General features: G+C 58.2%; 1 protein-coding gene across 1 annotated transcript; it reads left to right on the top strand.

Moving 5' to 3' along the window:
• The first annotated feature begins 1,558 nt into the window (after window positions 1–1,558).
• SETDB1 (SET domain bifurcated histone lysine methyltransferase 1) lies at window positions 1,559–19,235 on the top strand. The gene is given in 23 exon segments (XM_034071295.1): window positions 1,559–1,592; window positions 2,917–3,156; window positions 3,777–3,949; window positions 4,259–4,293; window positions 4,396–4,495; window positions 4,793–4,960; window positions 5,126–5,327; window positions 5,994–6,067; window positions 6,356–6,546; window positions 7,293–7,422; window positions 7,775–7,913; window positions 10,097–10,255; window positions 11,232–11,706; window positions 11,708–11,820; window positions 12,271–12,387; window positions 12,811–12,980; window positions 14,318–14,868; window positions 15,773–15,801; window positions 15,962–16,094; window positions 17,221–17,401; window positions 17,776–17,984; window positions 18,484–18,572; window positions 18,898–19,235. Coding segments are annotated over 22 exon segments (3,789 nt in total). The 5' UTR covers window positions 1,559–1,592; window positions 2,917–2,923; the 3' UTR covers window positions 19,016–19,235.
• Window positions 19,236–19,441: the final 206 nt, after the last annotated feature.

Raw genomic sequence — 19,441 nt, 5'->3', positions numbered from 1 at the left:
TGGGAATTTGGACTGGTTTGGGGGCTGGAACTAAGGTTAAGACTGCTACAGGGATTACACTGGTATGGGGATTGGGATTGTGGATTTAGCCTGGGAATGGGGTTGGGATCAGGACTGGGAGAAGCCTTTGGAGCTGCATTAATAAAGCATTGATTAGAGCTGATTGGGGTCAGCCTTTGGGGACCGAGATGGGAGATCCCATTCCCAGCATCCCAGTTATCCCCCAGGGAGCACCTCAAGCCATGGGAACAGCCCCCCATTGCCCCCAGCACCCCCATTGTCCCCCATTGCCCCCAGCACCCCCATTGCCCCCCATTGACCCCATTGCCCCATTACCCCCATTGCCCCCAGCACCCCCATTGCCCCCCATTGACCCCATTGCCCCATTACCCCCATTGCCCCCAGCACCCCCATTGCCCCCCATTGACCCCATTACCCCCGTTGCCCCCCATTGACCCCATTGCCCCATTACCCCCATTGCCCCCATTGCCTCCCATTGCCTCCCATTGCCTCCCATTGCCCCCATTGCCCCCATTACCCCCATTACCCCCATTGCCCCCATTGCCTCTCATTACTCCCATTGCCACCAGCATCCCCATTGCTCCCATTGCCCCCATTCCCCCCGTTGCCCCCCATTGACCCCATTGCCCCATTACCCCCATTGCCTCATTACCCCCATTGCCCCCATTGCCTCCCATTGCCCCCATTGCCCCCATTACCCCCATTACCCCCATTGCCCCCATTGCCTCCCATTACTCCCATTGCCACCAGCATCCCCATTGCTCCCATTGCCCCCATTCCCCCCGTTGCCCCCCATTGACCCCATTGCCCCATTACCCCCATTACCCCCATTGCCCCCATTGCCTCCCATTGACCCCATTGACCCATTACCCCCATTGCCCCCATTGCCTCCCATTACCCCCCATTGCCCCCATTGCCCCCATTGCCTCCCATTGCCTCCCATTGCCCCCATTGCCTCCCATTACCCCCCATTGCCCCCATTACCCCCATTACCCCCATTGCCTCCCATTGTCTCCCATTACCCCCATTGCCTCCCATTACTCCCATTGACTCCCATTACCCCCATTACCCCCATTGCCTCCCATTGCCTCCCATTGCCTCCCATTGCCCCCATTGCCTCCCATTGCCTCCCATTACCCCCATTACCCCCATTGCCCCCATTGCCTCCCATTGCCTCCCATTGCCTCCCATTGCCCCCATTGCCCCCATTACCCCCATTGCCTCCCATTACCCCCATTACCCCCATTACCCCCATTGCCCCCATTACCCCCATTGCCTCCCATTGCCTCCCATTACCCCCATTGCCCCTCCCCCCCCCATCCTCCGCTCCAGCAGGGGGCAGCACGGTGCCTCCTCCCGGGGGGGGCGGGGTCAGCTCCTCCCCCCTGCGCGCGCCCCTCAGCCAATCCCCGCCTCCGCCCGGCGGTTGGAGCCCCGCCCCCCGGCAGCAGCGCGCAGGCGCAGGGCGCTGCTGTTGCCGGACGTGACGTCACGCAGGTTCCGGTGGGGAGGGCGCCCCCTTCTCCCCCCCCACCCCCCCCACGCTCCCCTCAGAGCTCGTCCGGACCACGGTGAGTGGGGGAGGGGGAGGGGGGGCAGGGAATGGGGTGAAGGGAGATGTGGGGCACGGAATGGGGGGAGGGGGAGGGGGGGCAGGGAATGGGGGGAGGGGAGATGTGGGGCAGGGAATGGGGGGAGGGGGAGGGGGGGCAGGGAATGGGGGGAGGGGAGATGTGGGGCAGGGAATGGGGGGAGGGGAGATGTGGGGCAGGGAATGGGGGGAGGGGGAGGGGGGGCAGGGAATGGGGGGAGGGGAGATGTGGGGCAGGGAATGGGGGGAGGGGGAGATGTGGGGCAGGGAATGGGGGGAGGGGAGATGTGGGGCAGGGAATGGGGGGAGGGGAGATGTGGGGCAGGGAATGGGGGGAGGGGGAGATGTGGGGCAGGGAATGGGGTGAAGGGAGATGTGGGGCAGGGAATGGGGGTGAAGGGAGATGTGGGTCAGGCTTTGGGGGGAGGGGAGATGTGGGGCAGGGAATGGGGGGAGGGGAGATGTGGGGCAGGGAATGGGGTGAAGGGAGATGTGGGGCAGGGAATGGGAGGGGAGATGTGGGGCAGGGAATGGGGGAGGGGAGATGTGGGGCAGGGAATGGGGGTGAAGGGAGATGTGGGTCAGGCTTTGGGGGGAGGGGAGATGTGGGGCAGGGAATGGGGGGAGGGGAGATGTGGGGCAGGGAATGGGGGGAGGGGAGATGTGGGGCAGGGAATGGGGGGAGGGGAGATGTGGGGCAGGGAATGGGGGGAGGGGAGATGTGGGGCAGGGAATGGGGGGAGGGAGCTGTGGGGCAGGGAATGGGGGTGAAGGGAGATGTGGGGCAGGGAATGGGGGGAGGGGAGATGTGGGGCAGGGAATGGGGTGAAGGGAGATGTGGGGCAGGGAATGGGGGGAGGGGAGATGTGGGGCAGGGAATGGGGTGAAGGGAGATGTGGGGCAGGGAATGGGGGGAGGGGAGATGTGGGGCAGGGAATGGGGGGAGGGGAGATGTGGGGCAGGGAATGGGGGGAGGGGAGATGTGGGGCAGGGAATGGGGGAGGGGAGATGTGGGGCAGGGAATGGGGTGAAGGGAGATGTGGGGCAGGGAATGGGGTGAAGGGAGATGTGGGGCAGGGAATGGGGGTGAAGGGAGATGTGGGGCAGGGAATGGGGGTGAAGGGAGATGTGGGTCAGGCTTTGGGGCAGATCCCTGTCCCTGAGCACCATCCGGTTCCCACAGAGCAGGGATGGACGCTCTGCAGCGGGATCTGGAGCAGGAGCTGTGGGGCAGGGAATGGGCATGCAGGGATCTGTGGGTCAGGCTGTGGGGCAGATCCGTGAGCACCATCTGGTTCCCCCAGAGCAGGGATGGACGCTCTGCAGCGGGACCTGCAGCAGGAGCTGCAGCAGGAGCTGGAGCAGGAGCTGGAGCAGGAGCTGGGGATCCCCATGGAGCAGCTGCAGGCGCTGCTGGAGCAGGAGCTGGAGCAGAGTGAGGGTGTCCGGCTGCGGCGCCAGCAGCTGCAGGAGCTCGAGGACTGTGTGAGGCGCAAGGAGGAGGAGGTGGCAGGAGTGGATCGGCTCTTTGAGGATGCGTCCAGGTGGGAATGCTGGGATGGGATCATCCCTATGGGATCCACTATGGGATCCATGATCCCAAGGATGCTTCAACCCATTCCCATGTGGCTGCCCATTGCCTTCCCTATGGGCTCCATGATCCCAAGGGATGCTCCAACCCATTCCCATGTGGCTGCCCATTGCCTTCCCTATGGGCTCCACTATGGGCTCCATGATCCCAAGGGATGCTCCAACCCGTTCCCATGTGGCTGCCCATTGCCTTCCCTATGGGATCCACTATGGGCTCCATGATCCCAAGGGATGCTCCAACCTGTTCCCATGTGGCTGCCCATTGCCTTCCCTATGGGCTCCCTTATGGGTTCCATGATGCCAAGGGATGCTTCAACCTGTTCCCATGTGGCTGCCCATTGCCTTCCCTATGGGCTCCATGATCCCAAGGGATGCCCCAACCCGTTCCCATGTGGCTGCCCATTGCTTCCCTATAGGATCCATGATCCCAAGGGATGCCCCAACCCGTTCCCATGTGGCTGCCCATTGCTTCCCTATGGGCTCCATGATCCCAAGGATGCCCCAACCCGTTCCCATGAGCTCGCGGTGTGGGATTGGATTGGATGTGCTCCGGTTGCCTCTCCCCTGTCCCCAGAGCCATAGACAAGTGCGAGGGTCTGGTGAAGGACCTGTACTCCAAACTGGGGCTCCAGTACCGGGAGAGCAGCTCCGAGGATGAGGAGTTGGCTGCCAAGGCCATGGACGTGATTGAGATCCTGGATGAGGATGATGAGGATGTCATGAGCATCGATCCCGGCTGGAAGCAAGGTCCAGTAACCCCTTACACTGCAGGGTACCCAGGGAGGGATGTGCTGGGGGATGAGGGATTGGGATAGGGATAACATGGGAGGAAACATCATTACAGCCATTCCAGAGCTGCTGGAATCCAGCACTGGGACTCTTCCCTTTTCCCACCTGCCCATTATCCCTATGGGAAGGGATAGCTTAGGAAAAGCCTCACTTGGGTGGATTTTGGCAGGGATAAAGCACCCTTATGGGGTTTGAGTTCCTCTGTTCCCTCTGTTTCCCTTCCTTTCCCATCCCTGGGATGTTTGAACCCCCTTTTGTTCCCCTCAGACTCAGGCACTGGGATCACAAAGGATCAGACTCTGGTGAGTTGGAACCAACTGGGATGCTCCCAGTGGGATTGTGGGATGCTTGGGCAGCAAAGGGAACAGGTTCCATGGGGTTTATCCCTCTCTCCTTCCCTCGAGCTGCAGGAAGCCATGGCTGCAATCAGGAAGTCTGCTCAGGAGATGCAGAAGTTCATGGATGCTGTGAGCAGGAAAACGGGAGCTCAGGATGCACAGGAAGGTCAGTGGGGGACAGACAAAGGAGCTGCTGCTTCCCTGCTGCTGATCCCAGATTCCTCTTGGGCTTGAGGCTCTTCCCAAAGCCAATGTTGGGAATTCCAGGATGGGAAAAGCCTTTTAAGGCTGTTTAAACCCCACTTGGTGATGATTCCATCCGGGATAACGGAGGCACTTGGGGCTGTGTGAGGTGCAGAGGATCCGGATGCTCCTGCCCACACCAGATCCATGCTCTTCCAGCCTAAAAGAGGGGATCTATGGGCAGTTTCTAACGGATCCCCCATTGCTGTTGTTGGGATAGAGGCTCAAAGCCTTCAGGAAAGCCCTGGCTCTGCCCAGCCCTCTGGCCCTGCAGCATCCATGGGGGACCTGAGCCACGATGAGGACCTCAACGTTGGCATGAGGATCCTGGGCAAGAAGAGAACCAAAACGTGGCACAAGGGGACCCTGATCGCCATCCAGAGAGTGGGTATGTGCCCTGCATGGGGCTTGCACCCCACTTTGGGGTCGGGAAAGCTTCATTCCCAAAGGCTTTGGGAGGAATTCCCTAGGCTGGGAATGGGCTATGGGATGGGGCTCGGCTGGAACGGCTCAATCCTGCCCTTACCGTGGTGCTGGTACCATTGCCTTGCAGGTGCTGGCAAGAAGTACAAGGTGAAGTTTGATAACAAAGGGAAGAGTTTGCTCTCTGGCAACCACATTGCCTATGACTACCACCCTGTGCCTCAGAAGCACTATGTTGGCAGCAGGGTCGTGGCCAAATACAAAGATGGGAACCAGGTCTGGCTCTATGCTGGCATTGTGGCTGAGACCCCAAATGTGAAGAATAAGGAGAGGTATCCATCCCCCCCCTTCTGTTCTCATTGGGTTGGGGGGGGATAAGGTCTATCTGTTGCTGTTGGAGCTGGATCCCTCCCTGCCCTTCAGGAGGATGTAGTTCTGAGTGTGGCTTCTTGAGCTTCTCTTATCTCAGAGCTCTGGGTGGAGCTTCTGCTCTGTTATCATTGCCCTGAGTCATGGACCAGAGCTGGTAAATCACCCACATATCACACACATCTGCCTCCCTTAAGGCACAAAACCCAGGCTTAGGAAACAGAGCATTGAGCTTCACATCACTTGAGGAGCAGGAGCAGGTCTAAAAGAGCCTTCAGCTGTGTATAGATATGGGGCAGAGCTTCTTTGTGGTGGGGTTTAGGTTCCTGGGCTTCCTGAGCAGATCCTAAGGGATGTGAGTGCCCTGGTTCAGCTGTGGCTCTGCCAGCACTGACTCCTTGTGGCACATTCTATCTGATGCATGTTCCATCACTGTAAATGCAGTGCATTTCACACTCAGGTTGCACATTTACTCCTCCTGGAGGTGTTCCCAGCTCCCTCCTTGTCCCCATCCTCATTCTCTGCTGCTGCTGTGCCCCAAAGGCTCCAGGAACACCTTTCCTTCCCTTAGACCTGTGCTGTATTGAGCTGCATGGTTAATCCCAGCTTCCAATGCTGCTGCTTTCCAGGTTCCTCATCTTCTTTGATGATGGCTACGCTTCATACGTCAAGGAGTGGGAGCTGTACCCAGTCTGCAGACCCTGTGAGTGAGCTCTGCCCCTTCTGTGCCCTAACACTGGGATTGTATGGGGAGTCTTTGGCTGGATGCAGGAGGTGGGATTCCAAACACATTGAAGGTGTTGGTGTGTGAAGCTGGAGGGGACTGGGTTCTTCCTGGCAGGGTGGTGCTGCTGATCCCTTGCATTGGTGCATTCCTGCCACCAACCCCCCCCCCCCCCTTATGTTCTTATGGAAAACTCCATGTAAAGCTCCTCTTTGTGAGGGTTTTCCATCCCTGAGCATCCCTTTCCCCCCATCCCATTCCGAGCAGTGCAAAAGACCTGGGAAGACATTGAGGATGTTTCCTCACGGGACTTCATTGAGGAGTACATCACAGCCTACCCCAACCGCCCCATGGTGCTGCTCAAGGCCGGGCAGCTCATCAAGACTGAGTGGGAAGGGACCTGGTGGAAGTCCCGAGTGGAGGAAGTGGACAGCAGCCTGGTCAGGATCCTATTCCTGGTAAGGCAGTTCCCTCTCTGCCATGGGAAGGGGAAGGTGAGGCCGGTGGTGATGTCTGAGTCCAGTTTAGTTGGTGTCACACAGGGTCTGAAGCCAGCACATGCTCTGCTCAGTAGGTAGACCCCCAAGTTCTGCCTTCCTGGTAGTCCCACCAAGTGATGGTCAAACTCCTTCTGTTGCATTCAGAAGTCTCTAAAGCATTTGGGAGTTGAAACTAAAGCAGAACAAGAAACCAAATCCATCCCATGCACCATGGCCTCTGTCCTACCCCAAGAGCTAGGCTGAGGAGCAGGATTGAACCTGAGCATGGGCTGGGAGCTGCTGCTTGCTCCCAATCCCACAAGGGGAATGGATGCCATGTCTGGTCCCATTTGGCTCCCTCCCTGTGCAACCAGTGCAAGGCCACCAGGATGGGGGGCACTTTGTGTACCCCCCCCGGCCTGGAGGATGCTTGTGCCAAGGAACTGGTTGTCTTCCAAGGGGATCCAGCCGTGTCCCATGGTCACTGTTGGCTAAGGATAGAGCAAGGTTTGGGGTCTTGGCATGGAGCATCTCTAGGTTGGGTTTGTGTTCATGATGCCCCAGATACAGAGTTACTGCCCTTGTCCTTTGGCTGCATGGTCCTTCAGAAGCCTTCAGGTCAATGCTTTGCCTGCTTCCCATTGGCCTGTGCTGTGTCCCAGGGCTGGGTTATCCCTCTGGCAGCTCTTGCCATGGGTGCTGGGTGTTCCTTCTCCCTGCTGCAGGATGACAAGCGCTGCGAGTGGATTTATAGGGGCTCCACACGCCTCGAGCCCATGTTCAGCATGAAGGCTTCCACAGCCTCCACCCAGGAGAAGAAGCTCAGTGGGCAAGCAAGAACTCGTCCCAATGTTGGTACGTGGCCCTTGTCCTTTCATCCGGGTCCTGGGGTCTGGATGAGAGCCTTGGGTTGGATGGTTCTGGTTTGGAGTTGGGTTTAATGGAGCTCCTGGGGATCCAGGATTCCCAGTGGGCTTTTTGTGCCACAGAACCAGGATGCACTTGTGTGAAGTGGCCACAATGTGCCTGAGGTGATGGCTCTGCCCACACTCACCTGTGACCTGATGTTAACCATGCTCTGGTTAACCATTCATGGTGTTAACCACAAATGTCTCTTCCCTGGTTGCCTTTGGGGACTAAATCAGTATCTTATGGCTTTGGTCGATGGTGGAGACTTCTCCTGTTGAGCTTCCCCTTTCCCCCCCAGGTGCTGTGAGGAGCAAAGGGCCCGTGGTGCAGTACACCCAGGACCTCACAGGAGCTGGTACCCAGTACAAGCCCTTAGAGCAGATGCAGGCAGCCTCACAGGCTCCACGCTCTGCTTCACCACAGCCTGCAGAGATGGAGTAAGTACTGAAGTCACTTCCCTGCTCCCAGCACTGCCTCCTGTCATCTCCATGCTCAGGCACCCTCAGGTGCACGTTTCCTCCATGACAAACCTGTTTCCTGGTTGCCCACATTGCTCTGGGTCATGTTTCTGATGGGAAGCTCTGGATCAGGGCAGTTGGATGAGTAATGGGGCTGAGAGCCAAGCACCAGCATCTTCCTCAAGGCTTCACCCTTGATGCATTTCCAACCTGGAGTGTTTGCTCCTTCTCCTCTCTAAGCCTCAATTGCTTCCTGGTGTCATGATCCAGGCCCTGGCCCCCCTGCTTTGTTTTACCCCCCTTGCACTGAGCTGCTCACAGACCTCAATGGCTTATGGGGCACTGGGAACATGGGATCAGTGCTTGGTCATGGACCAGAGCTGATGGAGCTGAGCCACAGCCAAGTCCCAGCTGTGCCTCCTGCTGCCAGGGGCCCAGGCAGGATGCTCTGGAGGTGCAGGCCTGGATGAAGGAGGAGCTCAAGCTGGTGATGGAGGGAGTGTGCTGGACCCCACCAGGGTACCTGGGCACGTGCCCTGGGACCTCCATGGGAAGGGAGATGCTGCCCCAGTTCATTGTTGTCACCACTGTGGATCCCCCATCCGGATCTATGGGCTCCTCGCCCCATGCCAGCATGTCCTCTGTGTGACTGCCCTGCTGCTGGGGCAGATGGGTCCCAGCTGTAAGGAGCTGTGCAGGAAGTGATCCTTTACTCATGGGATGCTCTATAGGGGCAGCAGCATCTAAGAACCCCCCTGCCTGCAGCCTCCAGCCCCACCAGTGCAATAGGACCCATTGTGCCCTTCGAGCTTGGAAATGCTCCTCCAACCCATTCAGAACCATAAGAGCCTCATTCCTCTCTTGCTGCACCACAAGAGGTCTGCTCCAGCAGGAATCCAGCTCCTCAAGCAGTCCTGGGCTGTGGCCCTAAGCCTCAGGCTGAGGGTGGAGGAAGGATGTGCACCAGCAGGGGATGAAGATGATGGAGTTGGATCAGACACCCTTGAGGCTGCTGAAGCTCCTCTCCCATTCAGCATTTCCATAGGAGCTTTGGGCTTCTCTTCTCTCCCCACTAAGGCTTTGGCTTGAGGCTCTTGTACAAGACACACATTACAGCTGGTTCCCTGCCCTGCAGTTAAACAGTGAACTGCTTAAAGACACCAGTGACTGCAGGCAGCAATATCCATGTCCCAGAGGAAAGTGATGGCTTAAACCCCATTGGGTTTAGCTTATTAAGCCTGAGAGGATGTGCTGTTCACCCTGCTGCTTGCTCTGCTCTGAGGAAGGGCTGGTGCTAGGCTCACTCTCAAGCTCTAAGTGCCAGGGAGCTGCCACTTGGGACTGTTTGCAGTCCATCAATGGGATCTCTGTTCCCTTGCTCTTGACTTCCCAATGGGTGCTGACACTTGGCTTGGAAGGCAGATGTTTGCCAAGTGGCCACCCCCTTCTGCTCTCACTGTCCCCACCCTCTGTGCCCTGATAACACAACTGGGGCTGGTTTGGGCTGGTTCTCTGATGGGTGTGAGTGGATTAGATCTGCTGGTGTTGCTTAGGGTGGGAGTGTTGTGTCCTTCATGTGTCCCCCACCTCCTCAGTGTTGTGCATCCCTGTTTGGGAGCCCCTGTTGTCAGCAGTGTTGTTCTGTGCCCTCACACAATCTTATCTTGTTGCTTGGTACAGACAAAGGAGTCCTCTGTGCTCTGTTCCTCCCACTGCTCAGCACTGCCCAAGCTCTAAGCTCCAGTTTCTGCTGGTGCAGGGGTTCTTTATGGACTGGTTTGGCCACCTTCTTCACACTGAAGCCCTTGGGCAGCCTGGTTACCCTCCTGTCACCCTCAGGCCTTGCTGCTACATAAATAGCACTTCCCATTGCACGCTGGTGTTTGCTTGGGGTTGTAGGGCCAAGAGGTAGAAATGGGCTGATCTTTACCCTCTTTGGGGGAAAACCTGCTTGTTTCCTCCTGGATGGGGAACTGCTGACTGTGAATCCTGCATATCCCTCAGGGTGGAATAGACTCAATACCATCAAGTCCACCCATTCCCCACCATTAACCCCTATCACAAAGGGCCCCATCTGCCCCCATTGGGATCACCTCCTGTGCTGGTGACTGCCCCATTCCCTTTGCACCCTGTTCCAATGCCTGACCCCTTCCCTCCCGCAGGTGCTCTGACAATCAGCTGGCCCAGGCAAGGAAACAAGTGGCCAAGAAGAGCACTTCCTTCCGTCCCAGCTCTGTGGGCTCTGGGCAGTCCTCCCCTTCTCCCCCCATCCTCAGTGATGCAGCTCTGACAGGCAGGACCAGTGCAGCCCAGCAGCACCGGTAAGTGCAGTGTGTTCCCTGCATCCCTGGGGCAGTTTGGGATGCTGGGACAGCTTTTGGGGTTGTTGGGTTTGCTTCCCTATGGACTGAGCTCTTCAGTTGCAGCTTATCTCATCCATTTGGCTGCTGCTTTCTGTTGCCTCCCAGAGAACTGTTATATTTGAGCTCGGGGGGTCTCTTATCAGCTCTGAGCAGCATTTACTCCAATGGGATTCTGGCCAAAGCCTCTCCCTGCTTATTGTTGGAGGACTCCTGTTCCTACAGCCTCCTAGGCCCAGAGGGAAGCTGCTGTTAGTGTCCATCTCCAGGTGGCTTTGTGGCCATTGGAAGCACAGAAGCTGTTGCTCCATGGTCAGACCACAACCAGCCTGGCCTTGGCTTTGCTTCCCTCCTGTGATGTTCTCTGCTGCTGGTAGCACCCCTTTTGGGGCCTGCCCATCCCTGGCAGTGCTGATGCTGGTGTCTGGTTCAGCCATGCACCAAAACCAAGGGGTGTCCTGTGTGTAACCACAAGAAGCATCTCACCAAAGCAGGGGTGAAGTGCCTGAAATCCCTTAGCTCCTTGAAGCTCTGAGGCTCTGGCACAGGTTGCCAAGTGGTGAATGCTCCATCCCTGGTGCTGTTCAAGGCCAGGTTGGACAGAGCCTTGGGTGCCATGGGCAAGTGGAGGGTGTCTGTGCTCATGGCAGGGGTTGGGACTGGATGGTCTTCAGGTCCTTTCTAACCCAAACCACTCTGTGATCTTAGGGTTCCAGCCCAACCCATTCTCTGATGTTAAGGTCCCTTCCAATCCATTCTCTGATCTCAAGGTCCCTTCCACCCCATTCTCTGATGCTAAGGTCCCTTCCCCCCCATTCTCTGTTCTTAAGTTCCCTTCCCCCCCATTCTCTGATCTTAAAGTCCCTTCCCCCCCATTCTCTGATGTTAATGTCCCTTCCCCCCATTCCCTGATGCTAACATCCCCTCTCCCCCCCAGCCAGCCCACCACCACCCCACACCCCTTCCACAGCATGCTGGAGCGCGTCCCGGCCGAGCCCTCCTACCGCGCTCCCCTGGAGAAGCTCTTCTACCTGCCCCACGTCTGCAGCTTGGCCTGCCTGGCGCGCGTGCGGCCGCTGCGGCGCGACCAGTACCGCGGGCGCAACCCGCTGCTGGTGCCGCTGCTCTATGACTTCCGGCGCATGACCGCCAGGCGCCGGCTCAACCGCAAGGTGGGATTCCACGTGCTGTATAAGACACCCTGCGGGCTGTGCCTGCGGAGCATGGCCGAGATCGAGCGGTACCTGTTCGAGACCGACTGTGACTTCCTGTTCCTGGAGATGTTCTGCCTGGATCCCTACGTGCTGGTGGATCGCAAGTTCCAGCCATACAAACCCTACTACTACATCGCGGACATCACCAAGGGCAGGGAGGATGTGCCGCTGTCCTGCGTCAATGAGATCGATGGGACCCCCCCCCCCGCAGGTGGCATACAGCAAGGAGCGCATCCCGGGCAAGGGGGTGTACATCAACACCAGCTGGGAGTTCCTGGTGGGATGCGACTGCAAGGATGGATGCAGAGACAAGTGGGTGACCCCATGGGGGCTGGTGGGGATGGGGGGGGGTATGGCACAGGGTGGGTCTGCTCTGGGCTTCATACGGCACTGATGGGTCCAAAATGCACTCATCTGTGACTGGTCTGACTGGTCTGAATGGTCATCTCTGACTGCTCATCTCTGACTGGTCTGACTGCTCATCTCTGACTGGTCTGACTGGTTATCTCTGACTGGTCATCTCTGGCTGGTCAGATTTGATCCCAAACACACTCATCTCTGACTGGTCTGACTGCTCATCTCTGACTGGTCTGACTGGTCATCCCTGACTGGTCTGACTGGTCATCTCTGGTCAGATTTGACCCCAAACTCGCTCATCTCTGTGGGTACCATTCACAAAGATGGGGTTTCCTCTCCTTGCTCTAAAAGCAGTGTCTGAAATGAACCCTCTGAAGGATGGGTGTGTTTTTGGTGTCTCCCTAGGTCCAAGTGTGCCTGTCACCAGCTGACTGTCCAAGCCACAGGCTGCACCCCAGGGGGACAGATCAACCCCAACTCTGGATACCAGCACAAGCGGCTGGAAGAGTGTCTGCCTACAGGGTAAGCAGAGCCCCAGAACACTGGTCTCTTGATGCTGTCAGTGCCTGGAGAGGGGTTTTGGACAAGGGATGTAGGGACAGGACAAGGGGAATGGCTTGAACCTGCCCGAGGGGAGACTGGGATGAAGGAAGAAGCTCTTGGATGGGGTTTGGAGCACCCTGGTCTAGAGGAAGGTGTCCCTGGATGAGCTCTAAGGTCCCTTCCAGACCATTCTGTGATGGAGGTAATGCAAACCTGCCTCTGTCCTTGCTGCCTGTTCACATGTACCCCGGGATCTCCGTTCATGGCCATGCACCTCCCAACACTTCCCCTGCTCCATTGAGCTCCCAGTCACTGCTGCAGGTCCCTATGGGTCATTCCTGGTCCACAGCAGCTCCTGGGAGCATCTTAACCAAGGGAGATGCCTCTGTCCTCCTCTCTCAGGGTCTATGAGTGCAACAAGAGGTGCAAGTGCAACGTGAACATGTGCACCAACCGCTTGGTCCAGCACGGCCTCCAAGTCCGCCTGCAGCTATTCAAGACCCAGAACAAAGGTTGGGGCATTCGCTGCCTCGATGATATTGCCAAAGGCTCCTTTGTCTGCATCTATGCAGGTAGGACCTCACCCATGGGCTGAGCAGGTAGGAGCCTCTTAGCTTTGGAATGGGGGCTCTGAATGAAGAGGCTTTGTTGAGGCTGTCACATGAATCCCGATAGGAATCTGCTCCGTTTCAGTTCAGGAGTGGGGGGAATAAGGGTTTGAGAAGATGTGGTTGTGTCAGGCCTGGGATCTGGGCTTTGTTTAACATGAAATAGGACGTGGAGATGCTGGAGTGAGGCCATGGAGCTGCTGCAGGGCTGGAGCAGATCCCATAGGAGCCAGGCTGAGAGAGCTGGGCTGGGGCAGCCTGGACAAGAGAAGGCTCCTGAAGGGGAGACCTGAGAGCAGCTCCAGTGCCTAAAGGGGCTGAAGGGAACCTGGAGAGGGGCTTGGGACAAGGGATGCAGGGATGGGACAATGGGAATGGCTTGAACCTGCCCGAGGGGAGACTGAGCTGAGCTCTGAGGCAGAAGCTGTTCCCTGTGAGGGTGCTGAGGCGCTGGCACAGGGTGCCCAGAGCAGCTGTGGCTGCCCCATCCCTGGCAGTGCTCAAGGCCAGGTTGGACACAGGGATTGGAGCATCCTGCTCCAGTGGAAGGGTCCCATCCATCCCATGGAGCTGGATGAGCTTTAAGCTCCCTTCCAAGCACTGCTGTGACCCCAGCACTGCCTGTGCACACTGTGAACCAACACAAACCTGGTTCCTGTTTCCACCCCACTGCTTGTTGGGGCCATGAGCACAAAGCAACCAAATGCAGAAGTTACTCAGGGCGGTTGCATCAGCCCCACACTGAAGCAGGAGCACTGCTGGGGTCTGGTGCTCTGCACCCTCAGCATCACCTCTGGGCTGTGCCATCAGCCCAAAGGCAGTGTCCCTGTTTGACTGCTGCTGTCCATGGAAACCTGGATGTTAGCAAGGACCTTGCAGTGGGAAACATGGATGTAGGCACAGGACAGGGGTGATGGCTTCAAACTGAGACAGGGGAAGTTCAGGTTGGATATAGGGAAGTTCTTTACTGTGAGGGTGCTGAGGCTCTGGCACAGGGTGCCCAAAGCTGTCAATGCTCCATCACTGGTGGTGTTCAAGGCCAGGTTGGGCAGAGCCTTGGGTGCCATAGGTTAGTGGGAGGTGTCCCAGTTTGGAACTGGGTGATCTCCAGCTCCTTTCCAACCTAACCCATTCTAACCCATTTACACCACCCAAGTGCTTCAGATTACCCCCAGTATCAGTGTCCTACACTGTCCTCACCCACCTTTGCCATAAGGTGATACGAGCCCCATTATCCCAGTGCTGTGCATCGTGTTGGGATCCACATCCCTCCAAACCTCCCTCTGCTTCCCCTTCCATAGGGAAGATCCTCACGGACGACTTCGCAGACAAGGAGGGTCTGGAGATGGGCGACGAGTACTTTGCCAACCTGGACCACATAGAGAGCGTGGAGAACTTCAAGGAGGGCTATGAGAGCGACGCTCGGTGCTCATCCGACAGCAGCGGGGTAGACCTGAGGGAGGATGATGATGATAACACAGGCACTGAGGAGCCAGAGGAGTCCAATGAGGACAGCTCGGATGACAACTTCGGCAAGGACGAGGACTTCAGCACTGGCTCTGTATGGAGGAGCTATGCCACCCGGCGCCAGACCCGAGGGCTCTCGGAGGCGGCTGCCAAGGAGCCGGTGGTGCCGGTGCCGGAGCAGAGCACTGATAACAAAGTGGAGTCGTGGCTGAGCACTAACAGTGTGGGACAGGGAATGAGGGACACGGATGGTGCAGCCGGGTTCAGGATGGGGGACGGGGGGGAAAACAAGGTCGGCAAACAGGAGATCACAGAGGACAAGGAGAAAACTGGAGCTGCTGCAGCCGGAGATGGGGATCAGGAGATGAAGGTGGCAAAGAAAGAGGTAAGGGAGAGGAGGAACTGCAGGCACTGCAATGGGGATCAGCTGTGCTCTTGCTCAATGGGTTCTACACCCATGCAAAGTGCCTGGGGTGCTCTTTGGTGTCCCAATGCTCTGCTTACCTAACCCTAACCCTTACCTAACCCTAACCTTAACCCTTACTTAACCCTTACCTAAACCTAACCCTTACCTAACCCTTACCCTAACCCTAACACATGCAACGTGCCTGGGGTGCTATTTGGTGTCCACATGCTCTGCTTACCTAACCCTAACCCTTACCTAAACCCAACCTAACCCTAACTCATAAATAACCCTTACCTAACCCTAACCCTTACCTAACCCTAACCCTTACCTCACCCTAACCCTTACCTAACCCTAACCCTTACCTAACCCTAACCCTTACCTAACCCTAACCCTTACCTCACCCTAACCCTTACCTAACCCTAACCCTTACCTCACCCTAACTCTAACCTAACCCTAACCCTTACCTAACCCTAACCCTTACCTAACCCTAACCCTTACCTAACCCTAACCCTTACCTCACCCTAACTCTAACCTAACCCTAACCCTTACCTAACCCTAACCCTTACCTGGCCATTGCTTGCTGGGGGGGTGGGAGGTGCCTGTCCCCTTCCTGGGGGGTGTTTGGGCACAAGAGCCTGCACTGAGGCTGCTCAGCACCCACTGAATGTGCCTCAGGCCCTTGGTGCTCTGTGGCTGTGGAGGGGGACATGGGATGGTGGGGACATGGGGTGCTCCCTGTCCCATCCCTGCTCTGTTGAGGACCCATAAGGGACACAGAGGACAGAAGAGCCATGGCCAGAGCTTGGTCTGGGGGTTGGGAAGGGATTGCACTGGAGGATGCTCCAAAGGGAGAGGTTCTCATTGTGTCCTTATCCCCCTGCAGGAACCTGAGGACATCCCCAAGATTCCAGGGTAAGATTCCTGAGCATGGAGATTCCTGCTTCTTACAGCCACATAATGAACTGATGCAGCTTTGGGGCTGGTTCAGCACCAGCACAGAGCTTGGGACCCCTGTGGGCTCATCCAGCTCCGGTCCCTGCTGCTGTATCCCACTGACCCCCTCTCCCCACAGGCTGGGTGACCTGGGCAGGATGTATGGGTACAACCCCAGCCCCCCCAAGCTTGAGGGCATCCGGAGGCCGACGAGCAGGACTGCACTGCTGCAGAGCAAGAGGCTTTCCAGCACCCCCCAGCCCAGCACGGCTGTAAGCAGAGCTCCTTGGATGGGATGGGATGGGATGGATGGGATGGATGGGATGGGATAGGATGGGATGGATGGGATGGGATGGGATGAGATGGGATGAGATGGGCTGGGATGGGATGGGGATGGATGGGATGGGATGGGATGGATGGGATGGGAATGCCGGAGCTGGGTGGGAAGGGGTGGGCCTGGCTCTGCCCCTGCTGCACTGAAGGCTTTGACCCTTCCTTTGGGGCTGTTCCTCTGCACTTCCATTCCCAGTTCCATTCCCTTTCCATTCCATTCCCATTGGGCACCAGTGCTATGGGGCTGTGCTTGGTGGCTGTGATTTCCATCTGCCACTGGGGCCCTTCTGTGGCTCCCAGAGCTCCAGAGCCACGTGGGCTTTGGGCTGTGCATTGTATGGGGCTGTAGCACCTCGGTGCTGTGGGGCTGCAGCACCTCAGTGCTATGGGGCTGCAGGACCCCGGTGCTGTGGGGCTGCAGCACCTCAGTGCTGTGGGGCTGTAACACCTCGGTGCTATGGGGCTGCAGCACCTCAGTGCTGTGGGGCTGCAGCACCTCGGTGCTATGGGGCTGTAGAGGTGCTGTGCAGCTGCAGCACCTCGGTGCTGTGGGGCTGCAGCACCTCAGTGCTATGGGGCTGCAGGACCCCGGTGCTGTGGGGCTGCAGCACCTCGGTGCTATGGGGCTGCAGCACCTCAGTGCTGTGGGGCTGCAGGACCCCGGTGCTATGGGGCTGCGGCACCTCGGTGCTATGGGGCTGCAGCACCTCGGTGCTATGGGGCTGCAGGACCCCGGTGCTATGGGGCTGCAGCACCTCGGTGCTATGGGGCTGCAGCACCTCAGTGCTGTGGGGCTGTAACACCTCGGTGCTATGGGGCTGCAGCACCTCAGTGCTATGGGGCTGCAGGACCCCGGTGCTATGGGGCTGCGGCACCTCGGTGCTATGGGGCTGCAGCACCTCGGTGCTATGGGGCTGCAGCACCTCAGTGCTATGGGGCTGCAGCACCTCGGTGCTATGGGGCTGCAGCACCTCAGTGCTGTGGGGCTGTAACACCTCAGTGCTATGGGGCTGTGCTGTGGGGTCTGTCCCATCCCCACCAGTACCGATGCTCCCCTTGCCCCAGGTGCCCTTCACCCAGGACGTGCTGACCGTGTCCAGCAGCACCGAGAGCGAGGGGGAGAACGGCCCCATAGCCCCGGGGCAGGGCCAGGCCCCCACCAACGACAGTGATGACATCCAGACCATCTCCTCCGGCTCCGGGGAGGAAGAGGGGGATGAGAAGAAGAACCCGTCCTCAGGGGCAGGTGAGGAGCACACAATGGGGTCAGTGGGGATGCAGCTGGAGCGTGGTGCATCCGGCTCCATCACCCGAGGGATGAGGCTTCCCTATGGACCATGACTGTAAAACCCAGTCCCCAAGTGCTGGATACTGGGAGAGCTGAGGAAAACCAACTGTGGGGCTCAATGTGTCAGTGGGAGAGCTGGGAGAGGCTCTGGAGCCAGCCCAGGTTTGAGTCCAAAGGGATGCTAAAGCTCATCCAGTTCAACCCCTTCCACTGGAGCAGCTGCTCCAATCCCTGTGTCCAACCTGCCCTTGGGCACTGCCAGGGATGGGGCATTGGAATCAATGCCTTATAGGGGATGAAGGGACCATGGTGCCATTACCTCCCTATGGCAGGTCCCATGAAGAGGCAGGTGGCTGTGAAATCCACACGGGGCTTTGCCCTCAAGTCCACCCATGGCATTGCCATCAAATCCACCCCCATGGGCACGGACAAGGGTGAGAGCACACCAGTGCGCCGGACCACGCGCCAGTTCTATGATGGGGAGGAGTCCTGCTACATCATTGATGCCAAACTGGAGGGGAACCTGGGCCGATACCTCAACGTGAGTGCTATGGGGGGGGGCAATGGGGCAGCCCCATAGGAGCCAGGCTGGGAACATTGGGGCTGCTCAGCCTGGAGCAGAGGAGCTGCGTGGAGAGCTCAGAGCAGCTCCAGTGTCTGAAGGGGCTGCAAGGATGCTGGAGAGGGGCCTTCATCAGGGACTGCAGCCATGGGACAAGGGGTGATGGGTTCAGACTGGAACAGGGGGGATTTAGGCTGGATATTGGGAAGTTCTGCATCAAGGGACACTGGGATGGGTTGAATGGAGAAGCTGTGGCTGCCCCATCCCTGGCAGGGCTCAAGGCCAGGCTGGAGCATCCTGCTCCATGGAAGGGGTCCCTGCCCATGGCTTTAGATGAGCTTTAAGCTCCCTCCTAACCCAACCCATTAACAGCTGGGAAAGGACCCGGATGGGGAGGACGGATCCACCCCTATGGATCCATAGGGAATGCTGGGGCCTGGCTCCAGCCCCATACTCATGGTGCCTCTGCTCCCTCCAGCATAGCTGCAGCCCCAACCTCTTTGTGCAGAACGTCTTTGTGGACACCCATGACCTCCGCTTCCCATGGGTCGCCTTCTTCGCCAGCAAGTGAGTGTGGGGCACAGGAATGGGGTCCCCATATCCCCTATCCCCCCCCAGCCGGAATGGGGGAACCCCCCATTGTGTGCCCCTGGGTTGGTTTAGACCTTTCCTATGGGGGGAGCCAAGTCCAGGCCTCCAGGAGCACGGAGCCTCCTTAGGGAAACCCCATAGGAGTGATTCATCCAGGACCTTTGTCCCCCTGCTCCCTATGGAGCCCGAGGCTCCACCTTCACCCTTGGCCTGGGGGGAGCTGGATCACTCCAATGGGATCAGCTGGAGCTGCTCCTGCCCTCTGGAATTGCCTCTTCCCATCATTCCCTTCTGTCTCCAGGAGGATCCGTGCGGGCACAGAGCTCACCTGGGATTACAACTATGAAGTGGGCAGCGTGGAGGGCAAGGAGCTGCTGTGCTGCTGTGGGGCCATCGAGTGCCGTGGGCGGCTGCTCTGAGCCTCATCCCCGCAGCCTCGCCTTCCCGAGCTGAGGACGCGGCCTCGACTCCCGAACCTCCCATTGCAGGGAGCGGATGGACACGAACTGAACCAGAGCCAGATGGGATGGGGGGACATGGGATGATGGATGCCCAACCTGAGCCTATGGGATGTGCTTCTGGCACTGGTTTTCCAATGGGAAACACTCCAGGGAATTGGTGCGGGGGGGGGGGGGGGGGGGGGGGTGATGGGATGAGTCCAGTTCAATGGCCCAGTGTGGGCTGATGGGATGCTCAAGGCCTGCAGCTGGGGCATGGAGCAGAGCCATGGACCACAGGTGATGTTACCAAAGTGATGCTCACACCTTGAGAACCACCAAAAACCCCCAAATCTGCCCCATTTTGGCCTCACCCCATTGCAACCCCCTCCCCCCCCCGATGATTCC

Source organism: Melopsittacus undulatus, chromosome 20 (assembly GCF_012275295.1).
Source record: "Melopsittacus undulatus isolate bMelUnd1 chromosome 20, bMelUnd1.mat.Z, whole genome shotgun sequence".
NCBI lineage: Eukaryota > Metazoa > Chordata > Aves > Psittaciformes > Psittaculidae > Melopsittacus > Melopsittacus undulatus.
Note: the sequence above shows the minus strand (reverse complement) of the source record. Positions and strands in the feature narration are given on the sequence as shown.